The sequence below is a fragment of the Macaca thibetana genome, chromosome 12 (assembly GCF_024542745.1).
Source record: "Macaca thibetana thibetana isolate TM-01 chromosome 12, ASM2454274v1, whole genome shotgun sequence".
NCBI classification, from domain to species: Eukaryota; Metazoa; Chordata; class Mammalia; order Primates; family Cercopithecidae; genus Macaca; species Macaca thibetana.
Genome location: NC_065589.1, coordinates 71,099,538 through 71,120,795, shown reverse-complemented (window position 1 = coordinate 71,120,795; position 21,258 = coordinate 71,099,538). Strand labels below are relative to the sequence as shown.

Here is a 21,258-nt window from a genome sequence, read left to right as displayed (position 1 = left end):
TACAGGCGCCCGCCACCACGCCCGGCTAGTTTTTTGTATTTTTAGTAGAGACGGGGTTTCACCATGTTAGCCAGGATAGTCTCGATCTCCTGACCTCGTGATCCACCCGCCTCGGCCTCCCAAAGTGCTGGGATTACAGGCTTGAGCCACCGCGCCCGGCCGATTGTACACATTTTCTATGTAGAGTATCTAAGCAAAAACAGTCTCTCAAATTTTGACTGTGAACAGGGAGGGAAGGGAGGTTCATTTTTGCAAATAAACATCAAGTCCAGATATTGTCAAACAAGTGATAAGGGAAACGAAAACATGTAAGCAGAAAAGCACAAGTGAATCACTTTGAGACGTTGTTTCATTTCATGAGGTTCTGGATTCATATCTCAAATCTCAATTTCTTTTTTTTTTTTTTTTTTTTTTTCAGTTTTATTTTAGGTGTAGGGTATATATGAAGGTTTGTTACATAGGTAAACACATGTCATGGGCGTTTGTTGTACATATTTCATCACTCAGGTATTAATCCCAGTATCCAATAGTTATTTTTTCTGCTCCCCTCCTTCCTGCCACCTTCCCCCGCAAGTAGACCCCAGCGTCTGTTTCCTTCTTTGGGTTCATAAGTTCCTATTTAGTTCCTACTTATAAGTGAGAGCATGCGGTATTTGGTTTTCTGTTCCTGCGTTAGTATGATAAGGATAATAGCAAATCTCAATTTCTTAACCTGCCCCATAAACACAGTCTCATTTTCCACTTTTTTATACTGGCCTTAGCCAGTATGATTAAGGAGAGTGCAGCACTGCATCCCAGACTTTCACATCATTACAGAGGTTTTGTCCTGAAGACAGACTGGAGCCAGATGGTCCACAGTAATTGCTATGACAAGTCCCCTGATCATAGGTAAAAATAAAGAACACTTCAGAAAGCCCTGAAGTCGTGACCCATGGGAACAATGAACTACACCTTTGCTGATCTGCCTTAGTCTAGTGAGATAAGATTACATTAACACAAGCCTCAAACAGCACACAGACATGTCACTCACCTCCAGCAACTGAGCCCAGAGTGAATCTGTAAGCAGACTCGGCAATCTGGAGCCAGATAGGCCTACCTAATCCAGGAGACTGCTGCAAAGAAGAAGAAAGCAAGTAAAAAAAAAAATCTTGAAAGAGCACACAGCAAGTGAAGAAAACTACAATTTGACTATTTTAAGACAAGAAAAAACAAAACCTAAAAGTGATATTGGTAATGCAGTAGTATCTTTTCCAAAAGAAGAAAATAGGATATTCATGCAGCCAAAAATGAAAGCAATGTATTTAAAAATAGATAACTCTATCATCAGCATTTAAAAACCATATTAAGCCAAATACACAGTAGCTTCCCCCTTACCCCAATTTTTACAAGCCTATTAATACCTCATTTATCTGCTACTGTTGGGGGAATACACTATCAGTTTACAGAAGTGAATCTTTCAGGTAAACAAGCATTTCAGTTATAAAATTTTTTTCCTTCTTTAACTTAAAATTTAAAAAGCTTTCTAAAGTATAAAAAATTAACTTGATTCTTAAATCGGAGAATATTGATCATAATCTACCATCTCTAATGACTACTGTCATAGTTCTAACATAAAATCTATAATAATAATAAAGAGAAAAATTCCACCAGATGTTATTTCACAGGTATCCCATAGCATAAAGAAAGGATCTAAGATAACTTGTCTATACTAGTGTGTCAGTCTTGTTCTTTAATATTCATTATGAAAAGACCTTCTATACTATGTAAACAGTATGAAATGACAGAATAAACTAAACAAAAAGTTAACATACTTGCCAATGTCTTAATTATATATACAAAAATCTAATATACATTATACAATTATATATAAGATGTATTTTAAAGTATATACAAAAATAGAAATTATAAAAGAATGAGATAAATGTTTCTAAGTAATTTTATATTTCACTTATTAATTAATGCAAAAATATTCTTTTTTTTTTTTTCTTTTTTTGGAGACAGAGTTTCACTCTGATGCCCAGGCTGGAATGTAGTGGCACAAACACGGCTCACTGCAGCCTCAAATTCCCAGGTTCAGGCCATCCCACTGCCTCAGCCTCCGAAGTAGCTAGAACTACAGATGCATGTCACCATGCCCAGCTAATTTTTAAATTTTTTTGTAGAGATGGGGTCTGTCTATGTTGTCCAGGCTGGTCTCAAACTCTTGAGCTCAAGCAATCCTCCCACCTCAACCTCCCGAAGTGCTGGGATTATAGGCACGAGCCACCTCACCTGGCACAAAAGTATTCCTGATACTGCTTTCGAATACCAAAATCCATGGATGCTCATGTCCCTGATCTAAAATGGTGTAGTATTTTCATATAACCTATGCACATCCTCTGGTATATTTTAAATCATCTATACATTACTAATACCTAATATAAGGTAAATAAGATGTAAATAATTGTTATGCTGAATTTTTAAATTTTGTATTTTTTATTGTTGTAGTGTTATTTTTTATTGTTTGTTTTTTCCCAAATATTTTCCAACCACAGTTGGTTGAATCCAAGGACATGGCACTCAAGCAGATGGAGGGCCCACTATATTGAATATGCTTCAGTATAATTAACTGAATATGCTTCAATGAGTTTCTAAAATGTTGATTAACCAGTTAATTCTGATACTTTGTTTCAAAGACAACAGTTGAAAACATAAACACAATCTGTCCTTTCAAGGCAGTGATGATATTTAATCTTATATACTTTGAAGGAATTCAAGTTATGGCATTGCTATGGATTCAATGCTTGTGACTCCCCAAAATTCATGTGTTGAGACCCTACTGCCCAGTGTGATAGTATGTGAAGGTGGCAACTTTGGGTAGTAATTAGGTCATGAAAATGGAGCCCTCATGATAGGATTAGTGCCATTATAAGAAAAGACACAAGAAAGAGATGTCCCTCTATCTCTCCCTCATATAACAAGGATATAACAAGAAGCCTGCTGTCTACAGACTAGGAACAGGGCCCTTACCAGTAAATGAATCAGCCAGCACCTTGATCTTGTAGTTTCTAGCCTCTAGAACTATGAGAAATAAATGTTTGTTGTCTAAACCACCTATGGTAATTTGTAATAGGAGTCCAAACAAAGACAGGCATTTTAGCTTACATTTTAAAATCAATATAGCTATTATGCTACCTACTAAACACTTTGGCATATGTTTTTAACTTCTTTAAAAATGTACTGGGCCGGTGCAGTGGCTCATACCTGTAATCTTAGCATTTTGGGAGGCTGAGGTGGGCGGATCACTTGAGGTCAGGAGTTCAAGACCAGCCTGGCCAACATGGTGAAACTCTATCTCTACTAAAAATGCAAAAATTAGTCAGGTGTAGTGGTAGGTGCCTATAATCCCAGCTACTTGGGAGGCTGAAGTGGGAGCATCACTTGGACCTGGAGGTGGAGGTTGCTGTGAGCTGAGATCACAAATCACTGCACTCCAGCCTGGGTGACAGAGCAAGACTCTGCTTCAAAAAAAAAAAATGTATATAGAACGTTATTTCCCCCACTTAAGAGTTTCTCAATCACAAAACTGGATGAAAATAAATCTCATTCTCATAAATTATGAATTATTTTCAATCATGTATCCTTTCAAAATATGTTGAATTAAAACTCATAGAATAAAAAGCCTATGATCCTAAATAAGCATCAAGTAACCATTAATTCCCTTATTCATATAAAAGGTTTCTCCTGTATTCAACCACCTGTATTTTTCTTTATACTTTCTTCCTTTAAAGAACATTTATAAGCCCTACAAAATCCTATGAAAACTGAAGGATTATACTGTGCTTTAATTCTTTGCTAAAAACATTTCTAACTATAAATACCCAAATGCCTTTTGACAGAAATGTCACCTTCGCCCTTATTAAATAACATTTAAAAGAAAACATACAATATATGGTCAGCAACATTTTTTTTTTTTTTTTTTTTTGAGACAGAGTCTCGCTCTGTCGCCCAGGCTGGAGTGCAGTGGCCGGATCTCAGCTCACTGCAAGCTCCGCCTCCCGGGTTCACGCCATTCTCCTGCCTCAGCCTCCGGAGTAGCTGGGACTACAGGCGCCCGCCACCTCGCCCGGCTATTTTTTTATATTTAGTAGAGACGGGGTTTCACCGTGTTAGCCAGGATGGTCTCGATCTCCTGACCTCGTGATCCGCCCATCTCGGCCTCCCAAAGTGCTGGGATTACAGGCTTGAGCCACCGCGCCCGGCCTGTCAGCAACATTTTTTTAAGGCTTAGTTATCACTTATGGCTCGCTTGTATTCAGGTATGTAAATTAATGTAATTAATGCTATGGATTTCACTTCATGAATATTCATAAATGAAATGCTATCGCTGTCATCCCTATTAATGACTGTGTACTGAATTTTTAGCATTTAGGCTGAAGGAAAACACTCAGCACTAAGAAGATTGCCTGCCGTGAGCAAATGTGCCAAAGGAAAAGACGCTCTTTCCCTTAAGGTTATGATTATGATCATAAAGTTTGATATTTAACAAGGTTAATTAAGTGTTTTTCAAAACAAGAGTTGAGAATCTTAAATGATTTTTAACCTACTCCCTAAGCATATGTGTGTGATAGGAAATAAGTTGATTCCTCATTTAAAGAGATGTTCTCTTCATTTTTTTGTTATAGGTATCTTATTTTGTAAGTGAGAATTAGGTCTAGTGAGGTGGCTCACACCAGTAATCCCAGCAATTTGGGAGGCTGAGGCAGGCAGATCACTTGAGCCCAAGAGTTCAAGACCAGCCTGGGCAACATGGTAAAACTCCATCTCTACAAAAAATACAAAAATTAGCCAGGCATGGTAGTACATGCCTGTGGTCCCAGCTGCTTGAGAGGCTGAAGTGGAAGGATCACTTGAGTCTGGGAGGTTGAGGCTGCAGTGAGCAGTGATGATGCATTAGATAAGGCAAGATTATGTCAGTTAACAAGTCAAACCACACTGCCAACTCAATAGGGAGAATTACCTCTTTCAAATGACACACTATTAATGGGTAGAATAAAAGGGAAAAATAGCTAAAGTTTTTATCTCGAGCATTGGAAGGGGGGAAAAAGGCTAGATTCTATAAAAACAAAAATGTATGACTGGAATGGCAAAATAAGGCTAGGGGAAACAAAACAAAATTTTTCTGTCTGCAAATTACATCTATGACTTCAATAGTCTGGGATTTGAATGCAATATTCTTGGCCTTACAAAGTAAGATTAAAATCTAAAGCCATGACCGTATAGGAGAAGGAGATGAAGAGAAAAAAAAATATATATATATATATATGTGTGTGTGTGTATATATATATATATTTTCCCCTGAATGCTAAACAATACATACTTTTCTCTCAGTAAAAAGGGAGTTAAGTTGTGTTAAAGACTACAGTAAGTCTTCAAATCTAATAATTTAAATGAGTTAAATGACTAATAAATAATAGCTAATACATAAACCTAATTTTCTTTTTGAGAACAGACTTCCTTTTGTGGTAAAGTATCACAGGTGAAAGAGGTAAAATGTTCCAAAAAAAGGAATTCCTAAATGGACTGTAATGTCTTCCTGTATGTGCTCATGAATCCAAAATTCAAAGAAGGGCCACAGAAATGCAAATTACACAAAGAAAACAAAGTCCTATGTCTAAGGAATGCTATACACAAAATAAAGATTAAAAAAATTATAATATGCAGCCATAAAAAAGAATGAGATCCTGTCTTTTGCAGTGACATGGATGGAGCTGGAGGCCATTATCCTTAGCAAACTAACACAGGAACAGAAAACCAAATACCGTTATGTTCTCACTTATAAGTGGGAGCTAAGTGATAAGAGCTTATTATGAACACAAAGAAGGAAACAACAGACACTGGAGTCTACTTGAGGGAGGAGTAGGGGAGAAAGGAGAAGAGCAGAAAAGATAACTATTGGGTACTGGGCTTAATACTTGGGTGATGAAATAATATGTACAAAAAATCCCATGACACATGTTTACCTATGTAACAAACCTTCACATGTACCCCCAAACTTAAAAGTTAAAATAATAATTCTTAGTAATTCAATAATGTTTTGACAGAACACAATCCAGCTTATATTCCATAGTTCTTTTAGTGAGTGGCCTATAGCTTTAATATAATTTCCCATAGAAACAAAACTTTTTTAAAGAAAGTACATATATACCCAAGCAGGTCCATCACAGATCATTTATCCCATACAGTTGAAAAAGTAATTATGTAATATACAGTAAAGAAAAAGAGAAGGTTTGTTTTCCCACTTTCACATAGGGCCAGAATTGGTCTATAACCTGGTTTTAATATCCAAACTGTTAACATGCTTCAAAAATATACATCCTCTTCTTTCTGCAATCCACCTCCTCTTTTATCTCATTTCCCTCAAATCAAAATTTCCATTTCTCTCACTGTAGGTCATCTTAATAGCACAACATATTTATCCGTTCTACTGATGGTGAGTATTTAGATTGTTCCAATATTTTTGCAATTGCAAATAATGTTGCTATAAACATTCTTTTTTTTTTTTTTTTTTTTTTTTTTTTTGAGACACAGTCTCCCTCTGTTGCTCATGCTAAAGTGCAGTGGCACATTCCTGGTTCACTGCAACCTCTACCTCCTGGGTTCAAGCAATTCTCATGCCTCAGCCTCCCGAGAAGCTGGGACTGTAGGTGCGCACCACCATGCCTGGCTAAATTTTTTGTATTTTTTTGCAGAGATGGGGATTCATCATGTTAGCCAGGCTGGTCTCAAACTCCTGACCTCAAGTGATCCACCCACCTCAGCTTCCCAAAGTGCTGGGATTACAGGTGTGAGCCACCACGTCCGGCCTAAACTTTCTTGTACATATCTCTTAACACACTTGTGTAAACATTTTTGTTAGGGACTACTCCCAGGAGAGGAACCAACAGGTCACGGGGTATGTGTTTCTTCAACTGCAGTGGTACTGACAAATAGTTTCCAAAGTTGTGATGCTAGCAATTTCCATTCCTTCACCTCTTGAACAACACTTGCCATTGTCAGAGTATAATTTTGATTAATCTGGATAGTATAAAATAGCATCCCATTGTAGTTTTAGTGTGTGTTTTCTTGTACTAATGGTATTAAACTTTTGTATTATTTTTCCTTACCATTTGGATATCCTCTTTTGTGAGGTTTCTCTTCAGGTATTTTGCCAATTTTTCTATTGCATTGCCTGCCTTTTGCTTATAAATTTGCAGAAGTTTATTATACTATATATTCTGGATACAGATCCTCTATTATTTAAATGTATTGCAAATATCTCTGCCTATTGTGTAACTTGTCTTTTCACACTCTTAGTGGTATATTTTGATAAAAGTTCTTTAATGAAGTTTAACTTATTAATCTTTTTCTTTATGACTGGTGTTCTGTACTATTTACAAAATCTCTGCTTATCTCCAGATCATAAATAGAATCTCTCATGTTATCCTCTTTAATCTTTCACATTTAGGAACAGGAAAAGACTTTTGTGTATGGTATGGGGTAGTGATTTTTTTTCCTTGTTGAATATCCATCATTAACTAAAAATTTTTAAAAATAGGCCTGGTAGAATTTCAACCAGCATTTAAAAATTAAAATATAAAACATTTCAGGCACTTAAAAAAATACAAAGAAATATTAATACTTTTTCCTCACTTCTCATCCCCTTTTACCTAATGGAAGTAGATGAGAGTAGATTAAGCGACTGTGTCACATATATGTTTCAGCCCATCTTGGAGTTTGCTTATACAGGCTTCTCATATTTGATAATAAGCACAATAATAGCAGTTAACATTTGTTGCATGCTTAACAGGTGTTAGGCTTAATGTAAGTGTATTATTACTCATGTAATTCTCATAATAATCCTGTAAAGATGAATACTGCTATCTTTATTTATTTATTTATTTATTTATTTATTTATTTAATTTGAGACAGGGTCTTGCTCTGTCATTCAGGCTGGAGTGCAGTAGTATGATCACAGCTGACTGCAGCCTCAAACTCCTGTGCTCAAGCAATCCTCCCACCTCTGCCTCCCAAATAGCTGAGACTACAGGTGCTACCATGTACCTGGCTAATTCTACCATGCCTGGCTAATTTTTTGTATGTTTTTGTAGAGACAGAGATTCATCATATTGCCCAGCTGGTCTCAAACTACTGGGCTCAAAACAATCTGCCCGCTTTGGCCTCCCAAAGTGCTGGGATTACAGGCACAAGCCACTGTGCCTGGCATACTGTCCCTATTTAATAAACGAGGAAACAGAATGAGAGGATGTTACATAATCAGTGGCCAACCTCTTAACTACTGTCTCCTTCATAACTTCTATTTCTGGACTCACAGATTCTCCATCATAAACAAGTGTTTTCATAATACCTTTCATAAGGTGAGATAACAAAACATACATCCTTCTTCCTATTTTACATTTAGGTTTCTAATATATTCATATAAGAGAATACTCTGCATAATAAATGTAAGTAATTATGTACTACTAATTTGGCAATATAGGAAAAATCACAAGAGAATCAAATCAAGATATCTTCTGGAAGTAACATGGGAATAGCTATGGTTAGCATTACTGTAATTCTGTGAACTAAAGAATGTTAAAAACTGAGTCACTAGGATTGTAGTCTATATGGCCGCCTTAGAATGCCTCATAAACCTGAAATACGTTAACTGAGAATGTTTTTTCAAGGCTGAAAATTGAAGAAAGTTTATTCTATTACTTTGGTTGCTATAAGAACTTAAGCATATTTTCATATTATTCTACTTGAGTCCAGCCTGAATTCCTTACAAAATTTTAAATGTTACAAAGGAAAAAGGAGGATAAATTTAGAATTCTGAAAATAAAATCCATTGATACATACCATTTTACAGAATGCAGGAGCTTGAAGGCTTCTCAGAAATACATGAAGATACTCACTTTACTAAAGGGAAAACTGAGGCCCAAATAAACTTGTATCAGATCTCAAGGACAGTAAAGGTCAGATTTCACAATGGCCATTAGTGGACATTAATTTGAATCCTTAACCTTCACAAATCTGTTCCTATAAAACTCTAATAATTATTTATTATTTCGGTTGAGTTCTATTTTCTCAGATTTTATTCCTATAATAATGTAGAGGAAAACACATACTTAAGATCTTAATTTTTATTTCTCTGTACCTAAGCCTCAGTAGAAAGACTATTTTCTATGTGAGAGGAAACATTAAACATTTTAGCTGAACGCAGTGGCTCATGCACTCTGTAATCCCAGCACTTTGGCAGGCCAAGGCCAGTGGATTAATGTAAGCTTAGGAGTTTGAGACCAGTCTGGGAAACATGGCTAAACCCTGTCTCTACTGAAAAAAAATTAGCTGAGCATGGTGGTGTATGCCTATAGTCCCAGCTATTCAGGAGGCTGAGGTGGGAGGATCACCTGAGCCAGGGAGGTCAGGGCTGCAGTGAACAGTGATTGTGCCAATGCACTCCAGCCTGGGTGACAGAGTGAGACTCTGTCTCCACCAAAAAAAAAAAGAAAAAGTGTCCTGAGACTCTGAGGTTCTTCCTTTGGGGACAATGTAAGAATACCTAAGACCTCTACCAGCTCTCTAGAAATTCTAGATCCCTGTACCATCTCACTGGTTAAGGAAAGGCAGAGAAAGCACTCCCCGTCACTCTGGATACCAATCAGAGACCCAGGGAAGAAGAAAATGGTGGTTTTTATCACTGCCCATTTCCTAAATATCTGACAAGACCCTTGAGGCCACCCAACCCAGCATAAAAGCATCAGCACCGCCACTGAAGTCAGGCAAATCATCTTGAATCTGTCTTAAAAAGAATTCACAGCAGTAGCAAAATTACATCACTTTCCTAAGGATGAAGAAACGTGAAGGACGCAGACTCAGGGTGCCAAAGATTGCAAAACAAGCTTCAGATATGGCCTCTAGGAAAATTGCTAGGGGCAAGAGAGGTGGGTGAATAGAAAACTAAGCGGCAGAAAAACTGAGGAGGAGGAAATGAGTTGAGACTTTTAAATTCAGTTTACAATGTTTTTAATATGCTAAATGAAATATTTCCCAATTACAAATATTAAGGACACCTTCAGGGAGAGTTATATCAATAGACACATGTAATACTGCAAAATATCTTCTTTTGAAATGCAATTTTTCAAAATTCAAGAGCAAATTTTCACAAATGTATATACTACAAAAAATAAAATTAAATTCAGTAAGAGCTCTTTAAATATTTCAATGTCTTTTTTAATTTTATTAAAAAATTTTCACCTTCTTTCCTTTTATTAAATGTTGTAATTTTATAAAATTTTATTTTTTAAAAATCACTGAACTGAAATAAATCCATCTATTTTTAAAGGATTTGAGACCTCATAATGGAAATAAACTTTTTTCTTTTTTTTTTTTAAGACAGGGTCTCACTCTGTTGCCCAGGCTGGAGTGCAGTAGCACAATCACGGCTCACTGCAACCTCAACTTCCTGGGCTCATCAGTCTCTTCCTCCCCATCAGTCTCCGAAGTAGCTAGGACTACAGGCACATGCCATCATACCTGGCTAATTTTTTGCTTTTTTTTTTTTTTTTTTTTTGGTAGAGATGGGGTTGTGCCATGTTGCCCAGGCTGGTCTGGAACTTCTGGGCTCAAGCAATCTGCCTGCCTCAGCCTCCCAAATTGCTGGCATTACAGGCATAAGCCACTGGGCCTGGCCTGGAAATAAACTTTGATGGCAGCAGGTAAAAGAGTTTTTCTGATACAAAAGAAGCTAAATTGCAATGAGTTACAATACATTTTAATTTGTAGGAAGTTTATTACACATCAAGTAAACAAAGTATTAACACAAAACGTAGATATAATGTTTCTTTTCCATTTTCAATTTGCTTCAACCTGACTACAAAATGTTGTTGTTCCTTATGTAAAGTAGAACTGGAAATTCTAATTAGTTTCACAGGCAGAATCATCATTCCATGGAGCTCAAGTAGAAGAAAGGTTTCCGACCAAGTCTTCCCAAAGTGAACTACACTTAAACATATCTTGATGTTTCATTAACACATTTGGTGAAGGTGAACAATAACACAATAACAGCAAACCAACCCTGGCTACTCACCAATGTGGCAGCAATGAAGAAAGAGCAGACATAGCCTCTTTCTACAGCATGCACATTTAGTAGCGTGCTCTCTCTCTCTCTCTCTCTCTCTCTCTCTCTCTCTGTATCCTGTCTTCTTTATCCATGCCCTCCCCATGTTGCCTAGCCTAGTATGGCATCACACTCTCCTAGAGAATTATGAGGAACGCAGGCTCCATGTCTATTGGAGCAGGAAAGTACCAGGAGGACAATGACTGGCCTTCCTAACCCTTACCCACACACAAAAGCAATGTGATCATCTGCTACCACTGCAACTTCGAAAGTGCTATAGAAGTAGAGGTTTCAACTCAAAACAAGATTTGTTAAAAACTGTTCCATTCCACTCTTCAAGGTAATTTCATGGAATTTCTTTTTCTTACCAAGATAGTACTTGTAATCAGAAATGGGACTGTATTAATTTTATAGGACTCAGAAGCTACTGTTTTAATCATTCTTAACATTTATATTTATCAAAAATGTAATAACAGTCAAGGTTTTCTTTCCGGTTTCACTACTTTTTTTTCCCCCAGGTTGTAATCTGTAAGGCACAATCCCAGTGAATCAATTATTTCATTTAAGGGAAGTTTTTTAATTTTAGAAACCCTATAAATGCCAGTTTAATGATACAAAGTAAACCTAACAATTATCTTCAAATGTGACGAGGCAAATGAAAAGAATGCTAATTCTAAGGGGAAGGGGGTCAAACCGATGTATGTTTGAACTCTTATTTTCCTTATCTGAACAAAACAAAAAACAAAACACAAACATAAATCTAGTTATCTCATAAAAATGTTCTATAGGCTGGGCGTGGTGACTAATGCCTGTAATCCCAGCACTTTGGGAGGCCGAGGTGAGTGGATACCTGAGGTCACAAATTTGAGACCAGCCTGCCCAACATGGCAAAACCTTGACTCTACTAAAAATACAAAAATTAGCCAGTTGTGGTGGCGCATGCCTGTAATCCCAGTTACTCGGGAGGCTGAGGCAGGAGAATCTCTTAAACCCAGAAGGCAGAGGTTGCAGTGAGCCGAGATCGTACCATTGCACTCCAGCCTGGGCAACAGAGCCAGACTCCATCTAAAAAAATATATATATATATATGTGTGTATATATATATTCTATAAAAGTGGGGGTAACAGTAGTTCTATAAAGGTAATCTTTAAGCTAAGTAAAGTCTTTCTCTAGAAAGTAATTTTTAATTTTTACAGCATTCAGAAGCTGTCAGCTCCTACTCAGGCTACTAGTTCAGCATTTTTTAAGGTGATCATATTTATGAGACTACTCATACCTGTCTCTGAAGTTCTGCCAGGTTGTAAGGTAAGGCCCCCTCAGCCAATGGGGCTATTCTCTCAATATCTGCCAAAGTCAAGCGCCTTCAGGAAAAATGTAAGAAAGAATTGTTAGACACTGACAAACTCCTCATGCCAAAATCATCTTTTCTCCAAAAAAAAAAAAAAAAAAAAAAAAAAAAAAAACTCCGAACTATAGTTTAAAATCTTTACTTCCCTATTTACACAAATCATTTTAGTGACCAAAAAACCTTTTAACTGTTTTCATCAACAAAAACCAAAAGACTCCAGAGAAATAATGTGGAGTGAATAAATTTAGTAAGACTCCAGTGATAGATATTAAAATCAAATAATTATTTCCAGAAGCAAAATATAGAGGTTGACTGTCCGTACCCACTAAATGTGTCCCCTAAGGATATCTATTTAAAGCACAGGTACAAAGTATCTGGGAAGGATACATATAAATCTGATAAATACTGGTTGCCTCCAAGAAAAGGAACAAGGGTAGGAGGGAGACTTCTTTTTTTTTTTCAACGATATGTTCTTTCCAACCCTTTGAGTTTTGACCCATTTTTAGGCAGGAGAATAGGGTCTGGAGACAGGGAGTCTTCACTTCAGCCTCATGGGCCAACTCTTCATTTGCGTAGGATAACTTCAGCCTCTGATTGGTTGCAGGCTGAGCCTTCACTTCGGCCTCCAATTGATCACGGGCTGAGCCTTCACTTCAGCCTCCAACTGGTTGTGGGTCAAGTCTTCATTTATATAGGGTGTAACAAATAGGAAACTTCTAACGGGTACTAAACCCCAGATGATGTGCAACTAAGGCTCTTGAGCTGCTTGCTCAAGCCTGCTCCTGATATGTGGAGTATACTTTTGCTTCAATAAATCTATGCTTTTGTCTTCTATTGCTTTGTGTGTTTTGTCCAATTCTTTGTTCAACATGCCAAGAAACTGGACAACTTATAGTCAAGACCCTCCACTGGTAACATATCTTGGCAAGTCAGCCAGGAGGTAAGCCCAAATTTGGGGATTTATTTCTCTTTGCCTTTTCCCTTTTTCTTTTCGGACACAGGCTGGAGTTATCTCCATGCAGGGCTCCCTCCACTCCACAGAGGGGAACCCCTTCTGCTCTCTTTCCCTTTTCCAACACGGGATTCTTCACAGACAGCATCTAAGCATGAAGGCAACAGCAGGTGTCAGGCCAGGGCCACTCTCCCAGGAGACTGAAAGGTATCCATGTGGAAGCACCTGACCACCACTGCCTGGTTTGGGTGAGGGACCTGAGTCCTTTTCTTTTTTTCAGTCTTTCAGAGGCTGTTTCCTAGTAGATCCTTGGTAATTGAGGGCAACTAGCCAGGGCCACTCTCTGGTGTTACCTGAAGGCCAAGAAGTGAATGGAGATAGCTGCCCTGCCCAGAATGGGTAAGTACTCTTTTCTGTCTTTCTTAGTTACAGTCCCTAACCCCTACGTATGATGAAATTGACAGTGGCAGCTCTTCTAGAACAAATTCACACGTTTCAGTCAACTTAAGCCCTCTTTCCTTACGCCAAATGCTCCTAAAGAGTTAGCTTGTAGGCCGGGCGCGGTGGCTCAAGCCTGTAATCCCAGCACTTTGGGAGGCCGAGACGGGCGGATCACGAGGTCAGGAGATCGAGACCATCCTGGCTAACACGGTGAAACCCCGTCTCTACTAAAAATACAAAAACTTAGCCGGGCGAGGTGGCAGGCGCCTGTAGTCCCAGCTACTCGGGAGGCTGAGGCAGGAGAATGGCGTGAACCCGGGAGGCGGAGCTTGCAGTGAGCTGAGATCCGGCCACTGCACTCCAGCCTGGGTGACAAAGCGAGACTCCGTCTCAAAAAAAAAAAAAAAAAAAAAAAAAAAAAGAGTTAGCTTGTAATGGCAAAAGATCTCTCTTAGGCATTCTGATTCCCCTTCAACTTGCTGAGGACTTTTGGGGCCCACAATCTTTAGAATACATTCTACATCTTGTTTCTTTTGTCATCACCATATTATTCTTATAGAATGACCTGCCCTTACATGGGGTCCACTGTCATGATGGTGGATTTTTAAACATTCCCTCTCTTATTGAGGGCCTGAGTGGAAGAGCCAACCCTATTATTTCATTTTTCATGCTCCAAATCTACCTTCCCCCCCTGAGACTACCTGTAAAATCCACATGACAAAAGAAATCCATCCAACTTCTAGTTCCTACTATTAAAGTTCATGGCTATCACTCCAGTGGAACAGGAAACAATGGCCTTATCAAATTATAAGGATGCTAGAAGTCAAGGCCTTCATCCGGGGACAAAAGGAAGGCTCACAGTGGGTCATCAGTGGTGGAAAGAACCTTCCCAAAGTGGTACCAGCACCCATCTAAGGTCAGACTAAGATGGGGCCCTAAAGGGGGACACCCCTGAGGACCCCAATCAAGGCCCAGAGATTTTGCAGGGGGATGCCCCGGTAAAATCTGAGTCACCAAGTAAGCTAGGTTCTCTTCTTTCTTCCAGACCACTATGGGCAACTCTCCATCCATTCCATCTGATTCCCCACTTGGCTGCATTCTCAACCACTGGGAATTCTCAAATGTCAATTTGACCCTGACAATCTAAGGAGAAAAAACCTGATTTTTTTTTTTTTTTTTTACTGTAATACTGTATGGCCCCAAAATTAGCTGGACAGCCGGGAATAATGGGAAGTCTTAATTACAACACCATCCTGCAATTAGACCTATTTTGCAAAAGGCAGTGTAAATGGTCAGAAATCCTACATGTGTAGGCCTTTATGGCCCTATGTCAAAACCCAACCATCAGCAAAACTCCCAGAACCTGCCCCCAAAAGGAAGGTTCTAAGGCAGAACTGGATATTGTGGATGACCTCCTTTATGCAAGGGCCACCTGTCTCTTGGGGCAATGGCAACCACCCCCATATAACCCCTTGCCAAGTGTTTCTGAGGCCCAAACCCAAGAGCTAAAGCCAAGGGCCCTGCTAAGTCCCCCTCACATTCAGAGGGGAACACCCTATTCAACTACCTCTATAGCCCTGCTATCCCTTAGGGAAGTAGCAGGAGCCGAGGGGCTGGTCCGAGTGTCGGTCCCCTTCTCCATAAATGACATACAACAATGTAAAGAAAAAGCTAGGAAGCTATTCAGAGAACCCCAGAAAACTTGCAGATAGGTTCCAAGCTTTGACCTTAGCCTTTCATCTCTCATAGAGAGACGTTCAATTCATTCTAGCAACTTGTTGCACCCTCTTGGAAAAGGAATGAATCTTTGAGGTCACTTGCCAAGAAGCAGACAATTTACTTGCCCAAAACCCTCAGGGTTATCGCCCAAACCCAGACACAGTCCCCGCTACTGATCCTAACTGGGACCATAACACCCCCATGGGAATGAACAACTGGGCCAAATTTCTTAAGGCTCTCCTTGGAGGAAAGAAAAAGGGAGTAACTAAGGCAGTAAATTATGATAAAGTAAGGGAGGTTGCACAAGGCAAGGAGGAAAATCTAGCCGTGTTTTATGGCAGGCTGGAGGAAGCCTTTAGAAAATATACCAATCTGGACCCTTCCTCTCCTGAAGGCAGTGTTGAGCCCTCTTTTGTTCCTAGTATTACTACCTTCAGTGTGAACTCTCTTGTTAGTGATTACTCCATTTAGAAGTTTGTACTTTTGGCCGGGCGCGGTGGCTCACGCCTGTAATCCCAGCACTTTGGGAGGCCGAGGCGGGCGGATCACAAGGTCAGGAGATCGAGACCACGGTGAAATCCCATCTCTACTAAACACAAAAAATTAGCCGGGTGCGGTGGCGGGCACCTATAGTCCCAGCTACTCAGGAGGCTGAGGCAGGAGAATGGCGTGAACCCAGGAGGCGGAGCTTGCAGTGAGCCGAGATCGCGCCACTGCACTCCAGCCTGGGGCACAGAGCGAGACTCCGTCTCAAAAAAAAAAAAAAGAAGTTTGTACTTTTTACTGACTACTTTATAGAAACAAATAATCTATATTGCATCATTTTCAAGCCCACAGAAATGTATAAGCCCTATAATCTTGACAGTTTTCAATTATGTTTAATGTTACAAGCATGTAAAACACAGGTGATATATGTAAGAATATGTATAAATACCACTAGATAGCTTATTTTGAAGAGATATTCTCTAAATTTTTTTAACAGTAGATTGACTGCAGTTTCTTAGGTGTGTTTCTCAATATACTCTCTCAATGTTTTAAAGCATATGGAAATTTGAATACTGTTTAACCTCATGTATTCCTTTGTTTACAGGTTGGTTGACTCATTGATTGATTTATCTTGAGATGGAGTCTCACACTGTTGCTCGGGTTGGAGTGCAATGGTGCAATCTCAGCTCACTGCAACCTCCACCTCCCGGGTTCAAGTGATTCTCCTGCCTCAGCCTCCAGAGTAACTGGGATTACATGCGCACACCACACCAGGCTAATTTTTTGTATTTTCAGTAGAGACGGGGTTTCACTATGTTGGCCACACCGGTCTCGAACTCCTGACCTTGTGATCCGCCCACCTTGGCCTCCTAAAGTGCTGGGATTACAGGTGTGAGCGGCCACATCTGGCCAGGTTAATGTTTCTGAGGATTAAAGACATCATGGCTCCCTTTAAGATTCAGTAATATTGATACGTTCGTCAGCTTGCTCCTTTCTGCCCGTGGACGCTGCCGAAGAAGCATCGTTAAAGTCTCTTTTCTCCCTGCTGTCATGTCTAAGTCAGAGTCTCCTAAAGAGCCCAAACAGCTGAGGAAGCTCTTCATTGGAGGGTTGAGCTTTGAAACAACCGATGAGAGCCTGAGGAGCCATTTTGAGAATGGGGAACGCTCACGGACTGTGTGGTAATGAGAGATCCAAACACCAAGCGTTCCAGGGGCTTTGGGTTTGTCACATATGCCACTGTGGAGGAGGTAGATGCAGCCACGAATGCAAGACCACATAAGGTGGATGGAGGAGTTTTGGAACCAAAGAGAGTTGTCTCAAGAGAAGATTCCAAAGACCAGGTGCCCACTTAACTGAAAAAGATATTTGTTGGTGGCATTAAAGAAGACGCTGAAGAACATCATCTAAGTTATTTTGAACAGTATGGGAAAACTGAAGTGATTGAAATCATGACTGACTGAGGCAGTAGCAAGAAAAGGGGCTTTGCCTTTGTAACTTTTGACGACCATGACTCCGTGGATAAGACTGTCATTCAGAAATACCATACTGTGAATGGCCACAACTGTGAAGTTAGGAAAGCCCTGTCAAAGCAAGAGATGGCTAGTGCTTCATCCAGCCAAAGAGGTCGAAGTGGTTCTGGAAACTTTGGTGGTGGTCATGGAGGTGGTTTCAGTGGGAATAACTTCAGTCGTGCAGGAAACTTCAGTGGTCGTGGTGGCTTTGGTGGCAGCCGTGGTGGTGGTGGATATGGTGGCAGTGGGGATGACTATAGTGGATTTGGTAATGATGGAAGCAGTTTTGGAGGTGGTGGAAGCTAAAATGATTTTGGCAATTACGACAATCAGTCTTCAAATTTTGGACCTATGAAGGAAGGAAAGTTTGGAGGCAGAAGCTCTGGCCCCTATGGCAGTGGAGGCCAATACTTTGCAAAACCACGAAACCAAGGTGGCTATGGCAGTTCCAGCAGCAGCAGTAGCTATGGCAGTGGCAGAAGATTTTAATTAGGAAACAAAGCTTAGCAGGAGAGGAGAGCCAGAGAAGTGACAGGGAAGCTACAGGTTACAACAGATTTGTGAACTCAGCCAAGCACAGTGGTGGCAGGGCCTAGCTGCTACAAAGAAGACATGTTTTAGACAAATACTCATGTGTATGGGCAAAAAACTTGAGGACTGTATTTGTGACTAATTGTATAACAGGTTATTTTAGTTTCTGTTCTGTGGAAAGTGTAAAGCATTCCAACAAAGGGTTTTAATGTAGATTTATTTTTTTTTTTTGCACTCATGCTGTTGATTGCTAAATGCAATAGTCTGATCGTGATGCTGAATAAATGTCTTTTTTTTAATGTGCTGTGTAAAGTTAGTCTACTCTGAAGCCATCTTGGTAAATTTCCCCAACAGTGTGAAGTTAAAATTCCTTCAGGGTGATGCCAGGTTCTATTTGGAATGTATATACAACCTGCTTGGGTGGAGAAACCATTGTCTTCGGAAACCTTGGTGTAATTGAACTGATAGTTACTGTTGTAACCTGAAGTTCACCATTAAAAGGGATTACCCAAGCAAAATCATGGAATTATTGGTTATAAAAGTGATTGTTGGCACATCCTATGCAATATATCTAAATTGAATAATGGTACCAGATAAAATTATAGATGGGAATGAAGCTTGTGTATCATCCATTATCATGTGTAATCAATAAACAATTCAATTCTCTTGAATGAAAAAAAAATTCAGTAATATTAATAAAATTTGAGATATATAGGATTAGAATCCAACACATTGAGAGGAAAATTGTTAAATTATATAGCTGTAGAGCAGGAAATGAAACCCAGGTTGTAAGCTCTGAGGGGGCAGGAAAACTGTTGGTGAAGTACACCATGAGCTACCGTACAAGTGTATCAGTGACTGAGCAGTAAGCTGCGGAGCCTAGCTCTATGTGAATGTGAATTTTTAAACTGCACCGTGCCTCAGTTTATCCATCTTTACAATGAAGTTTTGCTTCTCTTCTCAGTTGACTGGACTATTTCCCCAGTCTATCTTCTTGCCACTCTTGATGCCCATAAAAGGACCTAAGGTAATTTCTGACAGCCTGGGACTCCTTGGGAAAAACAGAAGGTGCCATAGACCTCATTTTAGGAGAAACCCCTGTTTTCCTCATGGAATCCCAAGAAACGTAGGCAGACAGGTCCCTCTCAAAATTTAAAGCTCTGCTCAGTTTTTCATCACATTACCTGACCTTTTTGACTTTTGGGGGCTTCAGCATTAGTAGGAAAGAGAGATATAAAGAAAGTTATAGCTATGAAGATGTATTTATGGTAAGGAAGGTTATGAAGAAAAGAAATTTTATATGAGAAAGAATCTTGTATGGCAAATTCTTGTCCTAAAGTAGAATGCCTAATTATTTAGGAAAGAGGGAAAGACAGGACAAGTCAGAAAGTCTAAGTATGTCATAGACGGTCTGTGGAAGTTGTGATAGGATTCATAAAGTGGGAAAGAGGCTGGGCCCAGTAGCTCACACCTGTAATCCCAGCACTTTGGGAGGCCAAGGTGGGCAGATCATCTGAGGTCAAAAGTTTGAGACCACCCTGGCCAACATGGTGAAACCCCGTCTCTACTAAAAATACAAAAATTAGGCAGGCATAGTGGTACACACCTGTAGTCCCAGCTACTTGGGAGGCTGAGGCACAAGAATCACTTGAACCTGGGAGGCGGAGGTTGCAGTGGGCTGAGATCGTGCCACTGTACTCTAGCCTGGGCGACAGAGCAAGACTCTGTCTTTAAAAAAAAAAAAAAGAAAAAAAGAAAAGAAAAAAAACTAAAGGGAAAGAAAAACTTACAACAGCTAGATCTTCTCCTGTGTGTGTGAGATGTTCATATAAAGGAGCTCTAATTGGCTTCAAATCTACACCGTAGAGATTAACCCTTCACATGATCATGTAAGCTATGCAGTTACCCAGACTGCATCATTTGGTAAACCTGTATGGTTTCACAGAAACCATTCCTAGTTCAGGGCACTTTAAAGGATACACAGTCTAAGTACTGCCAAGATAGGCCCAGTAGCTGTGTTCACACTTTCCCTTGGGAAAAACTATACTAATCCTGAGACATCTAGTTGTCTTTTCATTCCCCAGTACGAAAATACCTCTAAGTCACTGCTGGTGGACACTAAGTGTAACTACCTCCACTGGAAAATTTCTGCTGGGGCAACTCAGGATATTTCCCAAGGTCCTTTCCAGCCTTTAACTGGGGCCACCTTAGCAGGGACCTTAATCACTTGAGAAAGTGAAAACAACAAGCTAACCCATATGTTCACCATAGACAACAATTTTTGTCTCAAAAACAAAGATCCTTTTTCCTGTGTGGAACTAGTTGTACTTATGTTTATCAGCCAACTGGACTGGAACCTGTACCCTTGTATATTTACCCCCTCAAAATCAACATAGCTCCCAATAACCAGTCTCTCATTATACCTTTAACTGCAACTGCCAAGCACAAATGAGCCATCCAATTCATACCCCTTTTGGTAGGGCTAGGAATAACTGCAGGAATAGCAATGGGAGTTAGCGGGTTTCCAACTTCCCTATCCTATTACCAATGCTCATCCAAGGATCTTTCAGACAGCTTGGAAGACATTGCCCAAAGTATCGTCACCTTACAAAATCAAATAGATTCCTTGGCAGCAGTCACTTTACAAAATAGAAGGGGACTGGATCTCCAACTGCTCAAAAAGGTGGCTTATGTCTTTTCCTACAAGAATGTTGTTTTTATATCAACCAATCAGGATTAATTAGGGATGCCACTCGAAAATTAGCTGACAGGACTTCTAAAATATAACAACAGCTGTCCACATCATAGGGCTCCTGGTCAAGGGCACTAAGCTGGGCTTCATGGCTCCTTCCCTTAGCCAGCCTATTGTTAATAATTATACTTGCATTGACTTTTTGGACCATGTTTGTTAAATCTTTTTACCAGATTATTTCTTCTCACCTAGAGATGATTAAGCTTCAAATGATCATGCAGCAGGGCTTCCAGCCAGTTCCAGATGATGACGCCCACCCCGGCCATCAAGAAGTAACCCTATCTCCACTAGACAGAGCAGTGCTAGAGTTCCATGGTCCCCAATAGGTAGGAACTGTGCCCCAATCAGCATGAAGTAGTTACAGAAGAAAGACAATTG

The 21,258-nt window shown here is 39.6% G+C and overlaps 1 protein-coding gene and 1 pseudogene across 2 annotated transcripts in view; one reads left to right on the top strand and one right to left on the bottom strand.

The window, feature by feature from the left end:
- Nucleotides 1-21,258, bottom strand: part of SLC25A12 (solute carrier family 25 member 12) — a 671,031-nt gene that overhangs the window by 30,777 nt on the left and 618,996 nt on the right. For both annotated transcript variants that reach the window (XM_050751344.1, XM_050751345.1), the window contains 2 exons: nucleotides 12,414-12,498; nucleotides 1,031-1,112 (listed from right to left, as the gene is read on the bottom strand). In XM_050751344.1, the coding sequence (XP_050607301.1) occupies nucleotides 1,031-1,112; nucleotides 12,414-12,498 (167 nt within the window). The remainder of the gene's footprint in view (nucleotides 1-1,030; nucleotides 1,113-12,413; nucleotides 12,499-21,258) is intronic.
- Nucleotides 17,134-18,747, top strand: LOC126932496 (heterogeneous nuclear ribonucleoprotein A1-like; annotated as a pseudogene).